The 21207-nt window shown below is 34.2% G+C and overlaps 1 protein-coding gene across 1 annotated transcript in view; it reads left to right on the forward strand.

Moving 5' to 3' along the window:
• The first annotated feature begins 570 nt into the window (after positions 1–570).
• The window catches only part of LOC149535492 (chaperone protein ClpB1-like), a 111022-nt gene continuing 90385 nt past the window's right edge, over positions 571–21207 (forward strand). Inside the window, exon 1 of the mRNA XM_089806148.1 lies at positions 571–742. Within this exon, the coding sequence (XP_089662274.1) occupies positions 571–742 (172 nt within the window). The remainder of the gene's footprint in view (positions 743–21207) is intronic.

Genomic DNA, 21207 nt, shown 5'->3' on the forward strand with positions numbered 1-21207 from the left:
ACCACCATGCCATTGCAAAAAGAATCACTACAGAAGGAGTTATAGAGCATAGAGGCCAAGGATCAACTACCTAGAGAAGAGAATGCAACAAGCTTGGTATAGCCAATAAAGGGAGGAGAAACAAGTAAGAAAATTATGCCTCCCCCTTTTTACATTTCTTTGATCATAGGAGTTAAACTAGTCCATAATTGTATGATAGATTCAGGGGCTAGTAGTTTTGGAATGCCCAAAAGTGTGGTTGATCTCCTTTGTATCAAATATGAGCCCATGATTAGGGATGTCCTTCAATTGGATGGTAGCTTTTTCAAGACTGTAGGGGTCCTAAAAAATGTAAAGATGGAATTACATGCTTGTCCTAGTTGCATAGTAACCCAAGATAAAACAATAGTAGATATAGAACCTTATTTTTCTATATGTCTTTCTAAAGATTTCACTACACAGATAGGGGGTCATATTGTGATAGATTGGTCATTTATGTTCTTTGGGACAAGATATGGGGCAAGAGCTTCCCTAAGGGTAGATCCTTTAGTCCTTAACCACATAAAGACTTATACTCCAAGACCTATAAACATGAATTGTAAAATTGGGGAGGAGGAAGAAGTGTACACATTCCATAAGCCTGCTACTTCACTAGCAAAGGTCCTTGATTTTCTTTTGGATGAGTGGGCCACCACCTATCATCTTGATCCAATACAAGAAGCCAAAGAGATGGGTCTTGGGACGTATTTTATATTTGAAAAAGGTTTTTCTATCCCCAATCTCATGAAAATAAAAGAGGATATAAATAGATTGTGGGAGTTGTTCTTTGATGGTTCAAGAAACAAAAATAGTTCAAGGGCTGGCATTATGTTGATCTCTCCTAAATTGGAAAAGTATTATTTTTCTTATAGGCTCCAATTTAGCTACACAAATAATGCAGTAGAATTTTGAGGTCCTAATCCAAAGTCTCCAACTAGCATGATAGAGAGGTGTTAAAATCTTAAAGGTGTACGGGGACTGTGAGCTTATTGTAAATCAAGTTAGGAACTAGAACATTGTGAAGAACAATCTCTTCAAATAATATAAATACATAGTATGGGATCTACTTGAAGATTGTCATGCATTCAATATTTAGAGTGGTCTAAGGAACAAGAAAAAACATGCTAATAGGCTTGCAGTCATTCGTGCCCACTATGATATACCGGAGCATGTTGTTTATGAGAAGGAGGAACAAATTGGGAATGTTATAAGACCTATTGTTCTTTACAATTGCATAGATTGGCAGGTGTTTGATTCTAATGTGCAAATGTTATTTTTTTTGCAAAATGAGGCATAATTCTCCACTAAAAATCAATCCAAACTCCAAAGTCAATATGGGGACCAAATCATGAATTTGAACTCTAACAAATTACCTAAGGGTCTTATTACCTTGGATGGGATTTTCAATTCTAATAATCAAGTAAGAAGTAAGGGTTCAAATCTGACTATAAGTAAAGATGACTACACACCCATCATTGTTGCTGATGGAAAGACTCTTAATTTAGGAAAGGTATGTATTAAAGTTGAACAAGAAATTTTCATTAAGTTATGTCAAGAATTTAATGAAGTCATTGCATGGATGTATGAAGAATTAAAGGGTTTTGACCCAAGCTTATTTCAGCATACTATAGATTTGAACCAAGATGCCAAGCCTATTAGACAAAAACAAAGGCCAATTAATCCTAGGATTGAGCCATTAATGAAAAAAGAGTTGTCAAAACTCATAGAGGCTAATATCATTTTTCCTATTAAAAATTCCTCATGGATAGCTAATCTTATTCTATGGAACAAATTCTATCCAAGGTTAGTGGTTCAAAAATATTTTCTTTCTCGGATGATGTACTTGTCCAGGAATAAAATTGACATAAGACAACCTTTACCACTAAATTGGGTACCTCTACCTATTTTAAGATTCCATTTGGACTAACTAATGAAGGTGCCATATTTTAGAAGGTAATGGAGATGGCTTTGAAAGGTGTGATGGAAAATTTTGTGTTAGTGTATCTTGATAATATAACTATCTTCTCCAAACACACAATAGATCACTTTGATCATTTTAGGTAGGTATTTGCTAGATGTAGAGAATATGGTGTTTCCCTAAATCCCAAGAAGTGTGTGTTTGCCACTAAGCAGGGAAAGCTCCTAGGACATATTGCATCAAGTGATGGATTGAGGATAGATCTAGAGAGGGTACAAGAAATTCTTTCTCTCCCACTTCCTACTCATAAGAAAGGGTTTCAAAGTTTCCTTTGTAGGATTAATTTTGTAAGAAGATTCATTCCAAACCTTGCTATTATGGTCAAAACCCTTACATCCATGTTAAAAAGAATTTAACCTTCACCTAGACTAAGGAGGAGAAAGCTAGTTTTGATGAAATCAAGAAATAAATTGCCTCAACCCTCACTCCTGTTAACCCCAAGTTTGATAGAGATTTCATCATTTACTCCTTTGGAAGAGAATCAAGCATATCAATAGTTTTGACACAACTAAATGATGAAAACTTGAAACAACCCATTGCTTTTTTTAGTGAAGGGCTCAATGATTATGAGGGTAGATATAGTTATGTAGAGAAGAAATCCCTTTCTATTATAAGAGATCTAAAAAAAATTAGGAATCTCTTGTCTCATAAAAAAATCCAACTTTTAGTTCCACATGTAGGTGTGAAGGACTTCCTCTTGAAAAATAATACTTATTAAAAAAGGGTTTGATGGATTACTAAAGTCATGGAACATACATTTATATCAAGATCACTAAGATAATAAGAGTTAAACGACTTTATGAGTAGATGGCTTCATCTTTTGAGATACCTGAGGAGGCTATCCTCTTTATTCAAGGAGAGCAACCACTAGGTAATGAGGGTTAGTCTAACTGGTTGTAGGACATGACAACCTTCTTGCTAGAAGGAAGATATCCTCAACACTTAATTAGAATAAAGAGGAGACAATTTTGGTTACTATCTATTCTCTATGTCTTGGTGGATGGAATATTGTTCAAGAAAGATTCTGATGGAGTCCTATTAAGATGCATCTAGACTAACCAGGTCAGTAGGTTGTTGAAGGACTTTTATGATGACTCTACTGGTGGCCATTTCTTATCCAAAGTTACTACCATGAAGATAATAAGGGCTGGCTATTATTGGCCAAATTTGTTTAATGACTATTATAAATGGGTGAGTAAATGTGAGAAATGTGATTTCTTTTCTAGGAAGCAAAGAGTGGTTGTCTTTCCCATCCATCCCATTCAGGTTGATCAACCTTTTACTCAATGGTTTTTGGATTTTATTGGTCCAATAAACCCACCCTCTAGTACTGGTTGCAAGTGGATCCTAGCAACCATAGATTATTTCACAAGATGGATAGAAGCAGTGGCCCTCAAGGATGCAACATAAGCTTTTGTGGTTGATTTCCTTAATGGAATTATAACTAGATTTGGTGTTCCTTCTACAATTATATCTAATAATGTCAAATATTTCATTGGACCTCATATCTAATCTTGGGCTTTAGAACATGAAATATATCTAAGAACCTCCTCAAATTATTACCCCCAAGGTAATGGCTTGGCTAAATCCTCTAACAAGAACCTCATCAAAATCATGAAGAGGATAATTGAAGATAATCAGAGGTGTTGGCATGCCAAGTTAAAGACAACCCTTTGGGCTAATAGAATTACATCTAAGAGGGACATTGGGAACTCTACATTCATGCTAGTATATGAAAAAGAAGCCAAGCTTCCTATCTCATTAGAGTTCCCCTCTCTTGAGTTAACTCATCAATTGGAGCTAGAAGAATATGACCCCATGACAATTAGATTGGCAAAATTGATGGAGTTGGAAGAGAATAGAAAATAGGCCATGCAAACCCTAAAAGCACATTAGCAATAGATGAAAAAGAGCTCTGATAGGAAGGGTAAGGTTAGAATTTTAAAGAGGGTGACCTTGTGCTCAAGTGGGATGCAGATAGGAAGAAACCAGGGAGGCACTCAAAATTTGATGCACTATGGAGTGGTCCTTATATGTTTATTAGTTGCAAATAGGCCAATACTTTTCAATTAAGAAGGCCTAATGGTGAAATTCTGCCTATTCCAATTAATGGAACATATCTTAAGTCCTACTTTAGATAAAAGATGAGTATTTTGTGTGTATAGTTAGAGTAATTTTCTTCCTATTTGTTCATGTATTCCAAGAAGTCTCATTGTTTGTCTCTTTGTGAGATAGTAGGGTTTTGAGTATTTTTAGGTCTTACTAAAGTTGCAGAGAATCTTCTCAAGTTTTCCATTATAGAGAGTAGTTTTGAGTTTCATTGGGCATGTCCCTCTACAATTTTATGATTTTTTTGGATGGGTTTCTGTGTTAACTCTACAACCTAAGGATTCTTTAGGTCATTGGTCTTATTCATAGTAGGCTTGCATCCCACTTGAGTCACTAGAATTGTTAACCAAAAATGCCTTCCCACCAAAATTTGAATTCAAAGGCCTAAGCATACCCTAACATTCATATGTTTGAAAATTTAAATATTAGGGCATGCAAGAATACTTTGGTTATATGTGTTACATCCTAATTCCCAAGGTTAATTTCATATTTTAATATCCCCATAGGGTCACATTTTTCCCCGCTATCAAATCTTCCCAGATCAATGAGCACCACTATGTCATTTTATAGAAAAACACAAACTTTATTCAATGTGACAAAGAGACAGTATGACACACATGTAGGTGGGGCCTTTGTTCTTCTTTGGTCAGCACAAGTCACTAGCAAATTTTCATCTGCCATCAGATCTTTCTAGATCTACAACCATCACCTTGTTTCCTTAGGAAGTTACAAGGGTTTTATGGAAGGGGACAAAGGGATATTGTAACATGTGGACCAAGTGATGTCATTCCTTGGGTGGGCTAAAAAAGTAAAGACTTATCAAGTGAGGTGGAAAAATGTTAGACAGGTTAGCACACAAATGAGTTCTAATTGATTTGGATTTTGGCATGGTCAGTAGGTTGGTTCCATGTTTCTCGATCATTATATGGAAGAAGATCAACATCCCTCATTATGTTGCTATGATAAAATGATCGACATTTAGTTATAGTGACATAGCGAGGTTCCACCACGTGTCCACGTGGGCCCATTTCTTTAGTTCCTATTTATCATAGGATCACAAGGGTGAAAAGTCAAAGCTACGATGCATCAACTAATTTCCTATGCTACAATCTTATGATCTAATGTGAGATCATAAAGATAGTTCTAGGAGCTATCAACGTAATGATATTCATAAGCATCATAGGGTCATAGCCTTGTATGGTTGTAGCACCAAATGGGGTTGTAAGATTGCAAACCAAAAAGGATACATGCCCGATGCTAAGACATTATTGGTGATCATAAGATCATAATGGTCGATACTTAAAGACTCCATAGGGTGGCAAAAAGATATAAACCTTTGGTACACATGGCTCATCTTGGTTGTCTAACTTAGTTGACCTAGTAATTTTAGCTGATTTGTCAAGCTGACAGGGAGGGAGTAATGGCATTCCTACATGATCTAATCTCCATGATCGATTCCAACCATCTAGAGTTATGGTCATACTAAAAATATGTGAAAGACATGCTACTTACCTCCTGGTTATCCATTTTGAGGGGAACTTTTCTTTAAGGGCATCATTTCATGCTAGAATCAGAGTTCTTCTAGTTAGGGTTGATGATTTCCATGACTCTAAAAGTGTCCCAAATCCAATCTATCACCCAGATTTCATCCAATCATCCTTTGATAGTCTTAAATGCATGAATGGAATTATGAAGCAATCAAGAGTTATGCTTAAACTATAAAAGAAAGTTTTGTTGTTTTCTCAAGGGTTCTCTTTTTTCTTATTCTTAGAGAGCTCTCTCTTTTCAAAGTTTTAGAGCTCTTCTATAATTTTTCCTATGGTCAATAGAGATCTTCTCTACTATACCCATTTTCTATTAGTTAAGTGTGTGCATATCCCTATGGTCTCACTTGCTAAATGTATTTGACACTCAAAATATCATATAATTATGTTCATACTTGGGGGTTGATTAAATCAAGTGAATCCATTGTATTCCTTCTCTAATTGTGTTATCTTTGTCTCATTATGATATAGAGATAAAAAAAGGTGTAGGTAATGCTATATTTTGAGAAATATATTAAGTTTTTAGTGCATTCATTGAAAAAGAAGTAGATCCACATACTATTTGGTGCATTTCCCTTTAAATTAGATTAGGTAGTTTTGCTTACATGCATTCCTTCTCCCTTTTCCCATTGAAGATAAGTTAGGTGCACCTTCTCTAGAGACTCAATCTCAAGTTGTCAAGTCCCACACTTTTGAGATTGTTTCTATGTTACACAAGGTTTTCTGAGAAGTATTTCCTCATACTAGGGTGCAAGCTTTTGTGTCAACAGTTACCAAGGGTAACAAAAGGTAGAAACTGGTCCATATACCTAAAAAGGTAAAATAGAGGACACTTCAAATCATGCTTGGAAAAAATCAATATTTTTCTGACCTAAGGCAAAGTTACTTGCAGGTAAGGATGAATACAGTAGAGAATTCTCTAACTGATCTTGAGCTAGCTACAGCTAGGCTGGATGATAAAATCATCTAAAAAAAATAGTTCATGGAAGATGATTTCTTCCTTAAGTCTATTGAATTCAAATTCTTCCTGTATAATGCAAAGCAGAGTGAACTAGTGTTGAAGCTAAAACCAAGGGAATCTAAAGAAAAGATCTAAGAATTGGTTGATAAACTTCATGCTTATGACCCAGTGAGAAAAGTAGACCCCTGCAAAGGCAAGGGACTTAGCCCAAAGAAGTAGCATGCTTCTAGTACCAGGATGGGATCTGGAACAAGCCTTTATGCTTGACCAAATAAGGAGGCAAGAGAGCTCCATCTCATATGAGGCATTTGGAGTTTGTGGTTTACAAAGGGGATTAGGATTCAACATTTATTTAAAATCCCTAGTAGTATGGATAATGGCTCCTAAGACCAATAAGCCCAATCTAATGGATATCCAAAATAATGTTGAAGGAAACATGATAATATGGACTCTGTAGAGTGCATCTGGTGCAAAAATCTCTGAGGCCATGAAGCATTTCTCATTCACAAATGAGGCCAAGGTAGAGGAGATAGAGACTAAGCTTGCTAGGACATTCCATGATTATGTAGACTTAAGGAAGCTCTATGAAGAGGATTTGAGAAAGAGCTATGTCTAAAAATAGTAGGTAGAGGAACTAGAAGAAAAGGCTCAGGGACTAGAGGCTGAAGTTGCATCCTTGAAGGAGTAACTAAACAATACAAAGAAGAATAGGGCACATGACATAAATGCACAACTAGCAAGGGTCACACTAGAAGTGTCTACTTAGACCATAGAGTTGGAACAAGAGGAGATAGAACCAAGAAGGATGAGCATTCATGCTCAATCTCCATAATAAGGTGGTGAAGTAAGGACAAGTTTCTTGACATGCATGATAGGCCATAGAGTAGAGACTATAAATAAAATTTCTCAATAGGCTCATGCCATTTATATTTATTTACAAGATGTTGAAAATTTTTGCAATGAAGTAATCTTATGGCTATAACCCATCTTTAATCAATTTGGGCCATATATACAGTTCCTAGAAAGATTAATAATGTTAATGGCAAAGAAGCTAGATCTACTAGACAAGATCATCACAATGAAAGAAGACATGGAAACAGTAAAAAAAATTAATAGGTTTCTTCACTAGTAAATTGTAGATGGTACAAGGTAAGATGAAAATCTTGTTAGAAGGGATTGAACCTTGTATCCCTCTAATTTTGGATGCTAAAAATAAGATGAAAAATTGGAAAGAGTGGTCAAATGCTTTCAGTTCAATATTAATACATATAAGAATAGCATTAGTTTTTCAAGATGACAATGATACTCCCTTTAATAGCTTAATTTATTCATCGTTTGAAGTTGAAATAGACTTGAAATTTTTTTTAGTAGAATCAAAGGCCATTACAGATGCCAGATAGAATAAGGTAGTAAAATATTGAGATGAAGTCAAAGGCACTGAATGTCCCACCAAAAGGGAGATATATTTTTGCAAGGCAATTGGAGAAATCAAGGCTCTACCAACGAGAAGCAGTTAAGAACTACAATGAGATGACAAAAAAGAAAAAGTGAAGAAAAGGAAAGGAAAGTGATAGGTTGTCAGAGTACAACAAGTTTCATGCTGAAGACACTTGAGGAAAGTGTCACCTACCAATTGTGCATCTATTTCCCCAATTTTGATCAAATACAGAGAGTGTTTTGTAAAGTAACATGTAAAAATATCTTTGTATTTTGATTCCAAATCAATTTTTGACTTATGTCCTCCCATCTAAAGCTTTTTCAATCCTTTATTCAAAAGGATTTCCAAGATGTGGAGTGAGGGTCCAAGTCTTGTATAATTTTAGTATTATGCTATTACAGTCGGTCCAAAGTTTTGTGTCAATTGTATGTTGTTTCATATTTGCAAATATGAGAATATAGTGAATCTTGAATGAAAATTTTTGTCATATTTTTAGTTATGTCTTGATTTTTAGATCAATATTGTATTAATTTCAAATAAAATTACTATAAAAAGGAAGTTTTGCATATCTGTGTCTCTGAGTTTTGTCTCCATTTTCATGAATCTGTTATGTTGAGATTGAAATGAGCAAATTTCTTTCAATTTAGTGCATCTTGGATGAGTTGTATATCATTTCATTATTTTTTTTAATTCAAGGAATCAAGTAAATACTTATATGAAGTGGTAGGGTTTTTGGGTATATGGGAGGGATATCATAAGAATAGAATTTAGGGTCAACAATGTAAAAATATCTTTCTATTTCTATTCCAAATCAATTTTTGACTTATGTCCTCCAATCTAAAGCTTTTTGCAATCCTTTATTTAAAAGGATTTCCAAGATGTGGAGTGAGGGTTTGAGTCTTATATAATTTTAGTATTATGCTATTAAAGTCGGTCCAAAGTTTTGTGTCAATTGTATGTTGTTTCGTATTTGCAAATATGAGAATATAGTGAATCTTGAATGAATTTTTTTTTCATATTTTGAGTTATGTCTTCATTTTTAGATCAATATTGTATTACTTTCAAAGAAAATTAATTTAAAAAGGAAGTTTTGTATATCTGTGTCTCTGAGTTTTGTCTCTATTTTCATGAATTTGTTATTTTGAGATTGAAATGAGCAAAGTTCTTTCAATGTAGTGAAGCTTAGATGAGTTGTATATCATTTCATTATTATTTTTAATTCAATGAATTAAGTAAATACTTACATGAAGTGGTAGGGTTTCAGGGTATATGGGAGGGATACCATAAGAATAGAATTTAGGGTTAACAATTGATAAGTTTAACTGTAGGTCAATTAAATAGGTCAAGGGTTATTGGTTTGACTTTGTGTAACAATGAATAAGGCACTAATCATAAATTTGTGATGCAAATTGATACAATCATGTGGTTGCACAATACACATTTAAATCAAAATAAATTTTCCATTTCTGTAATAAATAATTGAAATGTTGGTCATTCACTTAATTGTAATAGCTTTCATTTGAACTATAACTGGCTACTATAAACCAAGAAGTTAATTACAAGTCCAAGAATATTGTTAACCATTTTCCTACTATAAATGATAGATCTGAGGAGAAGAACATTAGTAAATAAGTATTGAAGATGAAAATCAAAGAATAAGTCATCTCAATCCCTAAGTGCACTCACCTTGGCCCTACAAAGTCTAAAGAGTAGAAAACCCTTTTATGCTTTGTTGAAGTTAGTTTAGATCTAATAAATTGTGTTTAATATGGGAATTAGCCAATCCTTAGGCATTTATTGATCTGATGCATCTTAGTACTATTTTGGAACTTTTAGTTTTAAAACACCAACACATACCACATCACTAATTGTAGGGAAATAATTCTAAACATAAAAGAATATACATACAATAAGTGATCCAAACTTACACATAGAGTTAGTTTCCTTACAAGGAGAAACCAAATTCTCAGCCAATCATGTCCATTATAGCTTATCAAGGTCATATTTATGGTCCTTCTTAACAATCTTTCGTGCTTATTTAACTGTTATGCAAGACACACTGTTTAGTCGACTTGACTGGAAAAACTTGTACACAATCACTTGAATGAAAATTCAATAAGAGGTTCTTAAATGATTTTAGTATTCAATCCTCTTCCATTCTATACTCCTTTTCTTTTTCCTCAATTACCTTTTTGCTTTGGCATCAAATTATCTTTGTTTGATCATACATATGGTATCCAATCACAAGATGAATAATTTCCTTTGTGATGTTGATAGATTTGATCTCCAACCACAACTAAATATCATGAATTTGACTAAGAAAAAATTTAATCCATTCAAATTTTAAGTTCCTTAGGAAATCAAGGGAAATAGTTAACCCTTTGATCCAATGGATCCTGGTGGAGTATTCTTTTGATGAACAATTAGTCCTTAATTAGATCCTCTTCACTAAAGATATGCCAAACAAAAGTGTCCTTTATCATGTCCAAATTCTCTTAAGCACTAATCACAAATGCCCAAATAGGATATTAGGTTTTCACAACCAATCTCCAAAAAAGGAAATCCCAATCAAAAGGAAGATCCTCTCAAACAAGACAATTTATCACAAATTTCCCAAATTTGCACAGATTAACAATTTTGACACAATATCCCAAAACATAAACTAAGACTAGGGAGACTCAAGGATGGACTTGTAGTCTATTTAGGTCTAAGATAAGGTGGATTGATGGTTAAAACCAAACTATGCAACATTTATCCTATTGTTGCTTCACAAATCCACCATATTAGGCTTGTAACCCTTTTTCATGAAATTTAGGGTTAACTTCATAAATCTCCATATAATCCTATGGATAAATCACATATTAAAATACCCTTCTAGGTTTTACTAAGCATGCCCAAACACCAAGACTAGAATTTAAAAAAAAATTAGGTTTCTCCCAATTTCTTCCCTAGGCAATTAGCCCTATTAGGTCTCCAAATATAAAGGAGATATACATTGTAAAGGCACAAACTTGAAACCAACAATTCAAACATGAAGTAAAAAGCATAAGAAGATGCAAACCTGATTTCAAGACCTAGTGTTATTTCTAGAGCAAGTTATGGGAGATGTTCAGTGTTATGAGCACACACATGGGTCTTGCATGCCTAGGGCATCAAATTTCTATTCTCCACCTACACATATAGAATTAAGAAAAATAGCATCTTAAAGTACATAATTCACACTTGGATTTCACCAGAGGCCATCAAACTCCCATGGTGAAATCCTGAGATATGGCAAATTGTTATTGAAACCCTAGGTATGAGAACTTTTAAGAGCAACCTCTAGAAAAATCCAAATATATTGACTTGGGAAACTGATCAAGACCTCAAAAAAAGTGCATTGGAAATTCAATTCATCCATATTTCTAGAAATATATGTTTAACACCCTAGTGCATCTATACACATCCATACATGTTGCTACAACATAAAATTGGCAAGAAATCTAAGTTATTTTTTATTGATTTGAATGAAAAAGTACATCATGATACATACCACCCACCTAAAAGGGCTTATGCAGTCATTAAAAAACTTCAAAAAATATTTTAAAACCATTTTTGGCTGTTGGGGATCAAATTACAAGTTTTTGCAATTTTTGCTTAAAAAGTTGCTTGACAACTTTTGAGCAATTTTTGCAATTTGTGAACAAAACATGTTCAAACCTTAACTAAATGATCCAACTAGGATAAAAAAATGAAAAAAAAAATGAAAAAATGAAAATCCTAATATTTTAAGTCATTTGACCACCTTTGACCATAGTTGACTGTGGGCTTATAATTATGCCAATCTTGGAACTAGGTCTTACAAATAGGTTCAAATGTTTAGATGCTAAATCTAGCCTATCCTATAGGTTCTTAGGACTTAAAATATTCATCATTTAATGTTTTCACTCTTGTACCATACTCCCCTTTACTTTTTGAACTCAAGTTCCTGCATGAGGTTAACTACTCCACAGAGGTGCCATGTTGCTTGATTTGATCCCCTATCATCCAATTTGCATCAATGCTAGGGAGTCCTTTCCATTTCACTAGATGTTGCATGTATTTTTTATGCCTTGTTTGTTTCAGCAACTTGGTATCCAATATTTCCTCCACCTCAATTTTTTTTTTTTTAAGGGAGGTTAGTGACATAATCTTCATCCATTTTTGTCTGGTGACCTTGTTCACTTGTTGAACCTATCAAACCTTTATAAGGAGTGAGGTCTGTAACATTGAAATTGAGGAGATCTACAAGGTAGGGCAAAGAGATATTTCATAGGCATTCTCACCCATTTTGTTGAGTATAGAGCATGACCCAACCTTCTTCATTCAAATTTTTGTATATCTACCCTTAGGTAGTCTCTCTTTCCTCATGAATGCCCATACCTTGTCTCCAATTTTGAAATGGACTTCCCTTCTTCTCTTTTCTACCTATTCTCTATACTTCATGGTAGACTTTTTCAATGCTTCTTTCACTTCATGTTGTACCTTGGTGATGAGCTCTGCAAGTTTCTCTCCTTATGCACTGACCTTGAAGTCTAATGGTAACTCTAGCAAATCCAAAGGACCTTTGGGATGAAGGCCATAGACTACTTGGAAAAGACTTTTGACAATAGACCTATCCATGGAGTCATTGAAGAAAAATTATGCTTGGGGTAAGAGAAAATCCCAACTTTGAGAATGTTTCTTAGCTAGGTATCTTAGGAGGTTTTGTAGTGACCTATTCAACACCTTAGTTTTCCAATCAATTTGTGGGTGATAGGTAGAGTTATAGGTCAAGTTAGTTCCTAGATTTTTGAAAAGAGTCCTCCAAAAATACCCTTGAAACTTTACATCCCTGTCTAATACAATAGTTTGGGGTAGGCCATGGATTTTGACTACTTCTTTGAAGAAGAGATGTGCAATGTGATATGCATCATTAGTGATCTTTCATGGTACAAAGTGGACCATCTTTCTAAATCTATCCACTATGATAAACACATTGTCAAATCCTTATTTTTTTCTAGGCAGACCCATTACAAAATCCATTGAAATGGATTCCTAAGGCCTTATGGAAATTAATAAAGGTTGATATAATCCCTAATTTGTGGATACTCCTTTGGCTTGTTGGAAAATGGTACATGTTTCAATGAACTTCTTGACATAATTTCCCATCTTTGGCCAAAAAAAACTCCTCTTTACCATATCTATTGTTTTGTCTATTCCAAAGCAACTAGCTAAGCCACCAAAGTGTTTCTCCAGGTTATAATGTTTGTCCTCGTGGAACGCTTAGGAATGCATAATTGAGCCTCCTTGAATAGGATTCCATTATGAATTAGATATTTAGGAAAATCAATATGGTACTTGCCTACCATTTTTGTGCAAACTTTAAAAGCTTCTCCAAAATATGGATCACCTGCATACAAGTGCTTTAGTGAGTTTATGCCCACACTTCGGAGTTGAACTTCTTCAAATAATCCCACTCTTTTGCTAAGGGCATCAACCACTTTGTTTGTTACACCCTTCTTATGTTTGATATTGAAGGTGCATGATTGTAATTGTTGCATCCATTTGAGATGTTTGACTGGTAATTTTTACTGAGAATTAAGGAAACTTAATGCATGATTATAAGTATAGACTAAAATCTCTTTAGGGATTAGGTAGTGTCTCCATTTCTTTAGGGCTTGTACCATAGCATATAACTCTAGGTCATATGTAGAGTACTTCTTCTTAGCCTCATTTAGTTTTTTAGAAAAGAATTCTATTAGTTTTCCTTTATAGCTTAGGACTGCACCTATAGCCAAGTTACTTGCATCAATCTCAATAGTGAAAACTTTTTTGAAATCAAGGAGCACCAAGATAGGGTATTGAGAAACTATTCTCTTCAAGTACTGAAAAGCATTATTAGCCTCATTTGTCCATGCAAACTTGTTCTTCCTTCCTCCTTTGATAGTGTCTAGCATAGGAACACACACATGACTGAAATTCTTGATGAATTTCCTATAGAAAGTGGCAAGGTCATGGAATCTCCTTACATCACCTTGGTTCTTTGGTGGGGGCCAGTTGACAATGGCTTCAACCTTCTTAGCATCCATCTTGAGGGTGCCTTGTGAAATGAAAAATTCTAGGAACACAAGTTCCCTCTTCATGAATATGCATTTTTCCAAGTTGATCACCAACTTGTGCTGATGAAGTCTCCTCAAAACCTATTCCACATGATCAAGGTGTTCTTCTCTTCTATGACTTAATATTAGTATATCATCAAGGTATATAACAACAAATTTTCCAATCAAATCAATGAATATATCAATCATAAGCCTCATAAATGTACTAGGTGCATCAGTAGTTTTAAATTTTGTCTTCCATTCATCTCCTAGCTTGATCCTAATTTGATGGTAGCCTAACTTTAAGTCATTTTTTTGTGAAATAAAAAGAACCTCCTAGTTGATCCAACAAATATTCAATTCTTGGAATGGGAAATCTATATCTTATGGTGATCTTATTTATTGCCCTTATGTCAGTACACAACCTACACTTTCCATTCTTTTTGGGAGCAAGAATAAATGGGACTGTACAAGGACTAAGACTTCTCTAAATCAAGCCTTTCTCTAGTAGGTAATTGACTTGTTTTGAAATCTCTGCATGTTGGACTGGAGTCATTTTGTAGGGTGCTTTGTTAGGCAAGGAGGAGCTAGGAATTAGGTCAATCTGATGGATGATATCTCTTATGGGAGGTAGGCTTGAGGGTAGGTCATGGGAAGTGACATCATTGTATTTAAGCAGTAGATCCTTTCTTTCATTTGGTATAGGTTATTTGTCCTTAGTACTGATGTTTTCCTTAAGTTTAGAAACTAGTATGAATCCTTGGGAGTCATGTTCCTTCAATGCTTTCAACATTTCCTTATCTCCTATGGTGACTTTAGTAGACTCTTCCTTAGGATCAGATATTGGTTTAATTGTAAAGGTTACCCCATTATCTATTATGGAATAGGTCTTTTTTCCTAAAATGGTGTGTGGAATCTACATCATATTGCTAAGTTCTACTAAGGAGAATGTGAAAGGCATCCATCTCAAAAACATCAAAAAGAATTTTGTCCTTAAAATATGCAATAGAGAACTCTACCCAAGCTTGTTCAATTACCAAGGTTTGTTGACCTTTTGTAAGCCAAGAAACATGATAAGGGAAGGGATGGGGCTTCTTAGGCAACTTAATTTTCTCAACCATTTCATAGGACACTAAATTCTTAGTTAAAATATAATCAATTAACAAACTACATACCTTGCCTTGACATTTGATCTTTTTTTCGAATAGGTTCTTCCTTTGGGGTGGTTCTTGGGTTTGAGGGATTTGTAAGAAGGCTTTCCTCATCATTAGACATGCACCTCCCTCAGGTTCAAGATCCCTATAGTTAAGTTGATCTTCCTCAATAATTTGAGCTCTCCTCTCCCCTTGATTGTTGTTTCTCTTGTTAGGACACTTTCCTACATGGTGACCCAACTAATTGCAAATTGTAGGATTTGATGGGACCATTACCTCTTCCTCTACCTTTTCTGAAGGTATTTCCTCCTCTATAGTTTTCCTCGAAACTAGATTCTCCCTAATCCTTGTTCTAATCATAAGTCTTACTACCATTATTTTTCCCTTTGCTCCAAGAATTTTTTTCCTTGAAGTTCATGTTATTGTTATTTTCCTTCCCTTTATTTTGGTCCTACTTCTTCTTCCATTTCTCTTCCACTTTGATGGCTAACTGGTAGCACTTATTCAGAAAAGTGGGAGTGTGAAGTCTTAATTCCTCTTGGATGGGTACCTTGCATGTTTTTCTTCATCATCATCCACTGTATTGTTCTTCATACATAGTCTTAGGAATTCCTCTGTATAGGAACTAACATCTAGATCTTTTTGTTTCAAACTCTTCTTCCTCCTATGGAGTTGTACCCCATAGTCTTTAGGCACATAGGTTTCTTTGACTAGTGCTACCATTATATCCCAAGAAGAGATCATGCTTCTTCCTTTCTTCACCCTCTCAATTTGGATGAAGTTCCACCAAGTTATGGCTGCCCCGTTCATCTTGGACTTTTCCATTTTTACTCTCTGTTTCTCTAGAATTTCTTCACATTCAAAGAAACTAATCAAGGCCTCAATTGAATCCAAGGCCACATCAAAATTCATATTGCCATTAAAATTTGGCAGTTCTGACTTCCCCTCCATGGTTCTCTTCTCCATAGACTTGAGAGCATTCAATAGAGGTCTTTGTTCTATAGGAACTTCACCATCTTCCTAAAGTTCTTTAGCCTCATCATAATTTTCTTCTTCAGAAAGTGCCTCTCTATTCTTATCCAACTTACTCTCAAGTTCCTTCAATGTCTTCACTAGAGAAGCATTAGTTTCCCTTTGTTCTCTCATGATATTTGAAAGTTTTGCATTAGGTACCCTTGTAGGTATTTCTTCTTCTTTAGTAAGATACATGGCTTTGATACCACTTGATGTAATGGATCTTGGTGGAGTAGTCCTTTGATGAACTAGTCCTTAATCAAATCCTCTTCATTGAAGATATGCCAAAAAAAAGTGTCCTTTATCCTATCCAAATGTGCTTAAGCAACAATCAAAAGTGACCAAATAGGATGTTAGGTTATCACAACAAATCTCCCAAACAAGGAAAACCTAATCACAAGGAAGACCCTCTCAAATAATATAATTTATCACAAATTGCCCAAATTTGCACATATTGACAATTTTGATACAAGACACCAAAAAAAAAAATAATACCAAGGGAGACTCAAGGATGGACTTATAGTCTATTTAGGTCTAACATAAGGGTGATTGATGGTTAAAACAAAACTATGCAACATTTATCCTATGGTTGCTTCACAAATCCACCATATTAGGCTTGTAACCCTTTTTCATGAAATTTAGGGTTAACTTCAAAAATATCCACATAACCCTATGGATAAATAACATATTAAAATACATTATTGGGGTTTACTAAACATACCCAAACAATAGGACTAGAAGTACACAAAAATTAGGTTTTTCCCAATTTCTTCCTTAGGCAATTAGCCTTATTAGGTCTCCAAATACAAAGGAGGTACACTTTGAAAAGTACCAAACTCCAAAAAAAAAATTTAGCATGAAAGGAAAAGCATACAAATATTTTAAACATGATTTCAAGACCTGGTGTCACTTCTGGATCAAGTTATGGGAGATGTTGATCAATGTTATGAGCATGCACATGGGTCTTACATGCCTAGGACACCAAATTTCTATTTTCCACAGCACATATAGACTTAAGACCAAATTCATATTAAATTAAATAATCCACACTTAGATTTCACCAAAGGCCATCAAATTCCCATGGTGAAATGTTGAGATATGGCAAATTATTATTGAAGCCCTAGGTATGACAACTTTTAAGAGCAACCTCTAGAAAAATTGAAATATCTTGAGTTAGGAGATTGATCAAGACCTCAAACAAAGTGAATTAGAATATAATTCATCCACCTTTCTATAAATTTAGGTTTAACAACTTGGTGCATCCGTATATGTCTATACACATTGCTACAACATCAAATTGGTAGGAAATTTGAGTTATTTTTTATTGTTTTGAATGAAAAAGTACATCATGATACCTACCACCAACCTAAAAGGGCTTATGTAGGAATCCCAAATGGTCACAACATATTTTCAAACCATTTTTTGGCTGTTGGGGATTAAATTACAAGTTTTTACAATTTTTGCTTTAAAAGTTGCTTGATAACTTTTGAGCAATTTTTGCACTTTATGCATCTTTTGCAATTTGTAAAAAAAAACATGTTCAAACCTTAACTAAATGATCCAAATAGGATAAAAACATGCTAAAAACATGAAAAATACAAAGATTTTAAGTCATTTGACCACCTTTGACCATAGTTGACCAAGGGCTTATAATTATGCCAATCTTAGAACTAGTTCTTACAAATAGGTCCAAATGTTTAGATGCTAAATATAACCTATCCTATAGGTTCTTAGGATTTATAAGATTCCTCATTTGATGTGGGTTCTCTTGAACCACCCTTTCACTGAAATAATTTTGAATTCTTTCTTCAAAATTTCTTCTTTGCACAACTTCTCATAAGTCATTTTTACCTCATAATCTCCCACTTCACCAATTTTGTATGTATAACAAGATCATACATCATGTATCATTATAACCTTAATTATAATCAATGGTAGGGAAACCATAGAGTCCCCCTTCATCACAATTTTAGGTACATCCTTAAACTTTAGAGGTGGACACATATCATTTATAACTATTTATACAATACTAATATCAATTTCTTGCTCCTTTGCACCTGTAGAAGAACTAGTTTCCATTTTGTCAACTTAGGGTTTAACCATGATCTTCTATGTAACTCGACAATAACAATATTCCACACTTTAATTCACTTTTCCAAAAAGATGTTTTAAATCAGTTTAAAATCTCTTCTCAAAGATCTCTAGATGCTCTTCTCTTGAAAACTCGAATGCAAGGTATGAAAAATGACTTTGAAATCAAACTATATACCTCAGAAACTTGATTTAGGGAATCATTAAATCCACTATAGGAATTCAAGTGACATATAGTTGTTTTAGAATACATTGGACAACTCAGTCACTTCTATTCACTTTACTTGCTTGATCAACACGTTGACTTAGTTGCAACTACATTACTATTCTCTATCTCATCTTGATCAATCATATCAGATCAGTCAATACAGGGGCTTAGTCCACACTATAACTTAGTCACAATTGACATCAATATTGATACCCAAAACCAACTATGCTCCAACTCTATACATGTATTATTTTCTTAGTTCACACTTCAAATCTATCCTAATGCATGTACTCTAATGTAGATATAGACTTCAACATATCATATGTTAGGAACTAATGTAAGATATACCATTTGAAATAAAGTTCCTTACATAACTTCATTGCTTAGTTAGAGGAAGTGTGATCACCTAATCCATTGGATTGGGTGATATTGACATCTTTTTTCATATTGTTTCTACCTTCTTTCTCCATGTTTGATTCATCTAGTTTTTCACTTTTTCACCATTAACAACCTTTTTTCCTTTATTCTATTCATTTTTAGGTGTTGGTGCTCAAGTTCTGTAGTTCCTATTTAAAATTTCAATCTTATGATAGCTCTAACTCATCCAACACTTGGATTTACCACTAAAATGTGTCCCAATACAATTTGTTGCAATATGACCATATTCACCACATAATTGACAATTATACCATGTATTGTAATTCTAATTGATTGTATTACCTTTTTGAGGTGCATTTCCTTTCTTCTTGGGTGTCTAGTTAGATTTTTTCATAGATCTTCAATCTTGCACTCGATGACCATATTTCTAACAATTGTAACAATTGTTGAAATCCAATTGAAAAGATCATTATTGAGAAAGGGATATTGTTGATGAAGAATGTTTTTAATCATTATTTTTACATTGATGTCAAACCTACTATTTTTTGGAATTAAAATTTCTTATAAGATCCAAGTGCTATCACTTAGTTGATTGATGAAGAGTATTTAATCAACAAGATGCAATAACAACACCTAGAGGAAAGGTTGAGTTATGATAATGTAATGAAGTACAAGGATCAATTTAGCCAATGATAATATGATGTATTGATAATCTACTTGAAGGTACAGAGGTTGGCTACACTTAGAAACTTTAGAAGAACTAGTTTTAAAAAAACTATCTGCAAAGCTTAACTAAATTCATTAGTTGGGTGTTGAGCAAAGTTAGTTCATGCCAAGCAAAAAAATCAATAGAAGCTGAGTAAAAGAAAAATCTAGTACGTGTCAAGTGAAGTAGTTGGTGCCGAACATGTTTAGGTATTGATCCAGACAAAATATAATAGGTGTCGAGCATCAATAAAACTTAGTTGATGTCAAGTGAATTCACAGTTGGTTCCAAGTAACATAGTAAGTGTCGAGCATCAGAAGATCAATAGTGCCAAGCTGCTGCATTATTTGAAAAGTCAAAGACTCACCAAGTCTAAGTCAACAAGTTTTTTATCTTGAATTTTGTGAACTAGGTGGAAGATAAAGATGATGAGCTAGTGGTACAAAATTTGAGGTTAACTATTTTTAGGCAACTACAAGTGGATTCTACATGAAGTTTCTAGAAGAAACAAGATAAAGGGTAGATACATTGTATCTAACCTAATCCATTCAAACACTAATCTAAGTGAGGGAAATTAGAGCAAGAAAAGAATTCTAAATTCCTACTTAAGGAATTACTAGTCATGAAGAAAAGTATGTGGTTGGCAATAGAATTTTCTGAAGTGTGTAGAGGAGCAAAAAATAGAGAAGGTCAATAGGACCTAAGGGAGAATAGAGTACAGAGACTCTACTTCATCAAGTGACCACAAGAGTGACTACATTGGCACAACAAACAAGGAGACTCATGGAGATAGAAGCTTGAGGAGTGAAAAAGTTTTCAGAGCTGCAGAGATTGAAAGCCAAGTATAATTGTAAACTAAATTGAGATCTAAAATCTGCAAGTCAAGTTGTAAGTCGTGTTAGATCAAAAGCCCTTATTGTTACTCTCTAACAATTGTATCAGTCGGGGAAAAATCCTATGGACTTAGGCTAGTTTAATAGTCATTGAGAAATCCTTTAGTAGGTTTGCATTACAAGTGAATGTTCTAAAGTCCTTTAACCAAGCTCACTTCTAACAGGGTGATTGAAATCTCTTAACTAGGTCATACTTAATAGTGTGTGTTGTAACCTTTAACACGGTTGGCCTTTCATAGGGCATCACTTTAGAAGAGTGAGAAAGAAGTAGCATGTTACTAGTGGTTTTTCCCAAAAAAAATTTTTACATAAATCACTGTGTTATGTGTTGATCTTTCATAACTTATTGATGCATGTTGATTTATCAGTAACTTGTTAGGTAGATTGTTTAGCTTGGATGTATGAATTGTTTAATGGGCTCACTATGCTTAGTGAATAAGTTTTATTAGCACATCTAGACCTTGAATAATTGATTCACTCTTCCCCTCCCCTCTCATTTATTCTAAAAGCATTTCTAACAATTGGTATCAAAGCCCTCTATTGATTTAGTTTGAAGGTATTAGAAGCACAAAGATCAAGATGTCTAAGAGAGAAGTTCACAAGGTCAACAGAGACAA

This window comes from Cupressus sempervirens, chromosome 10 (assembly GCF_028749045.1).
Source record: "Cupressus sempervirens isolate cs-2001-9-10 chromosome 10, ASM2874904v1, whole genome shotgun sequence".
In the NCBI taxonomy this organism is placed as follows: domain Eukaryota; kingdom Viridiplantae; phylum Streptophyta; class Pinopsida; order Cupressales; family Cupressaceae; genus Cupressus; species Cupressus sempervirens.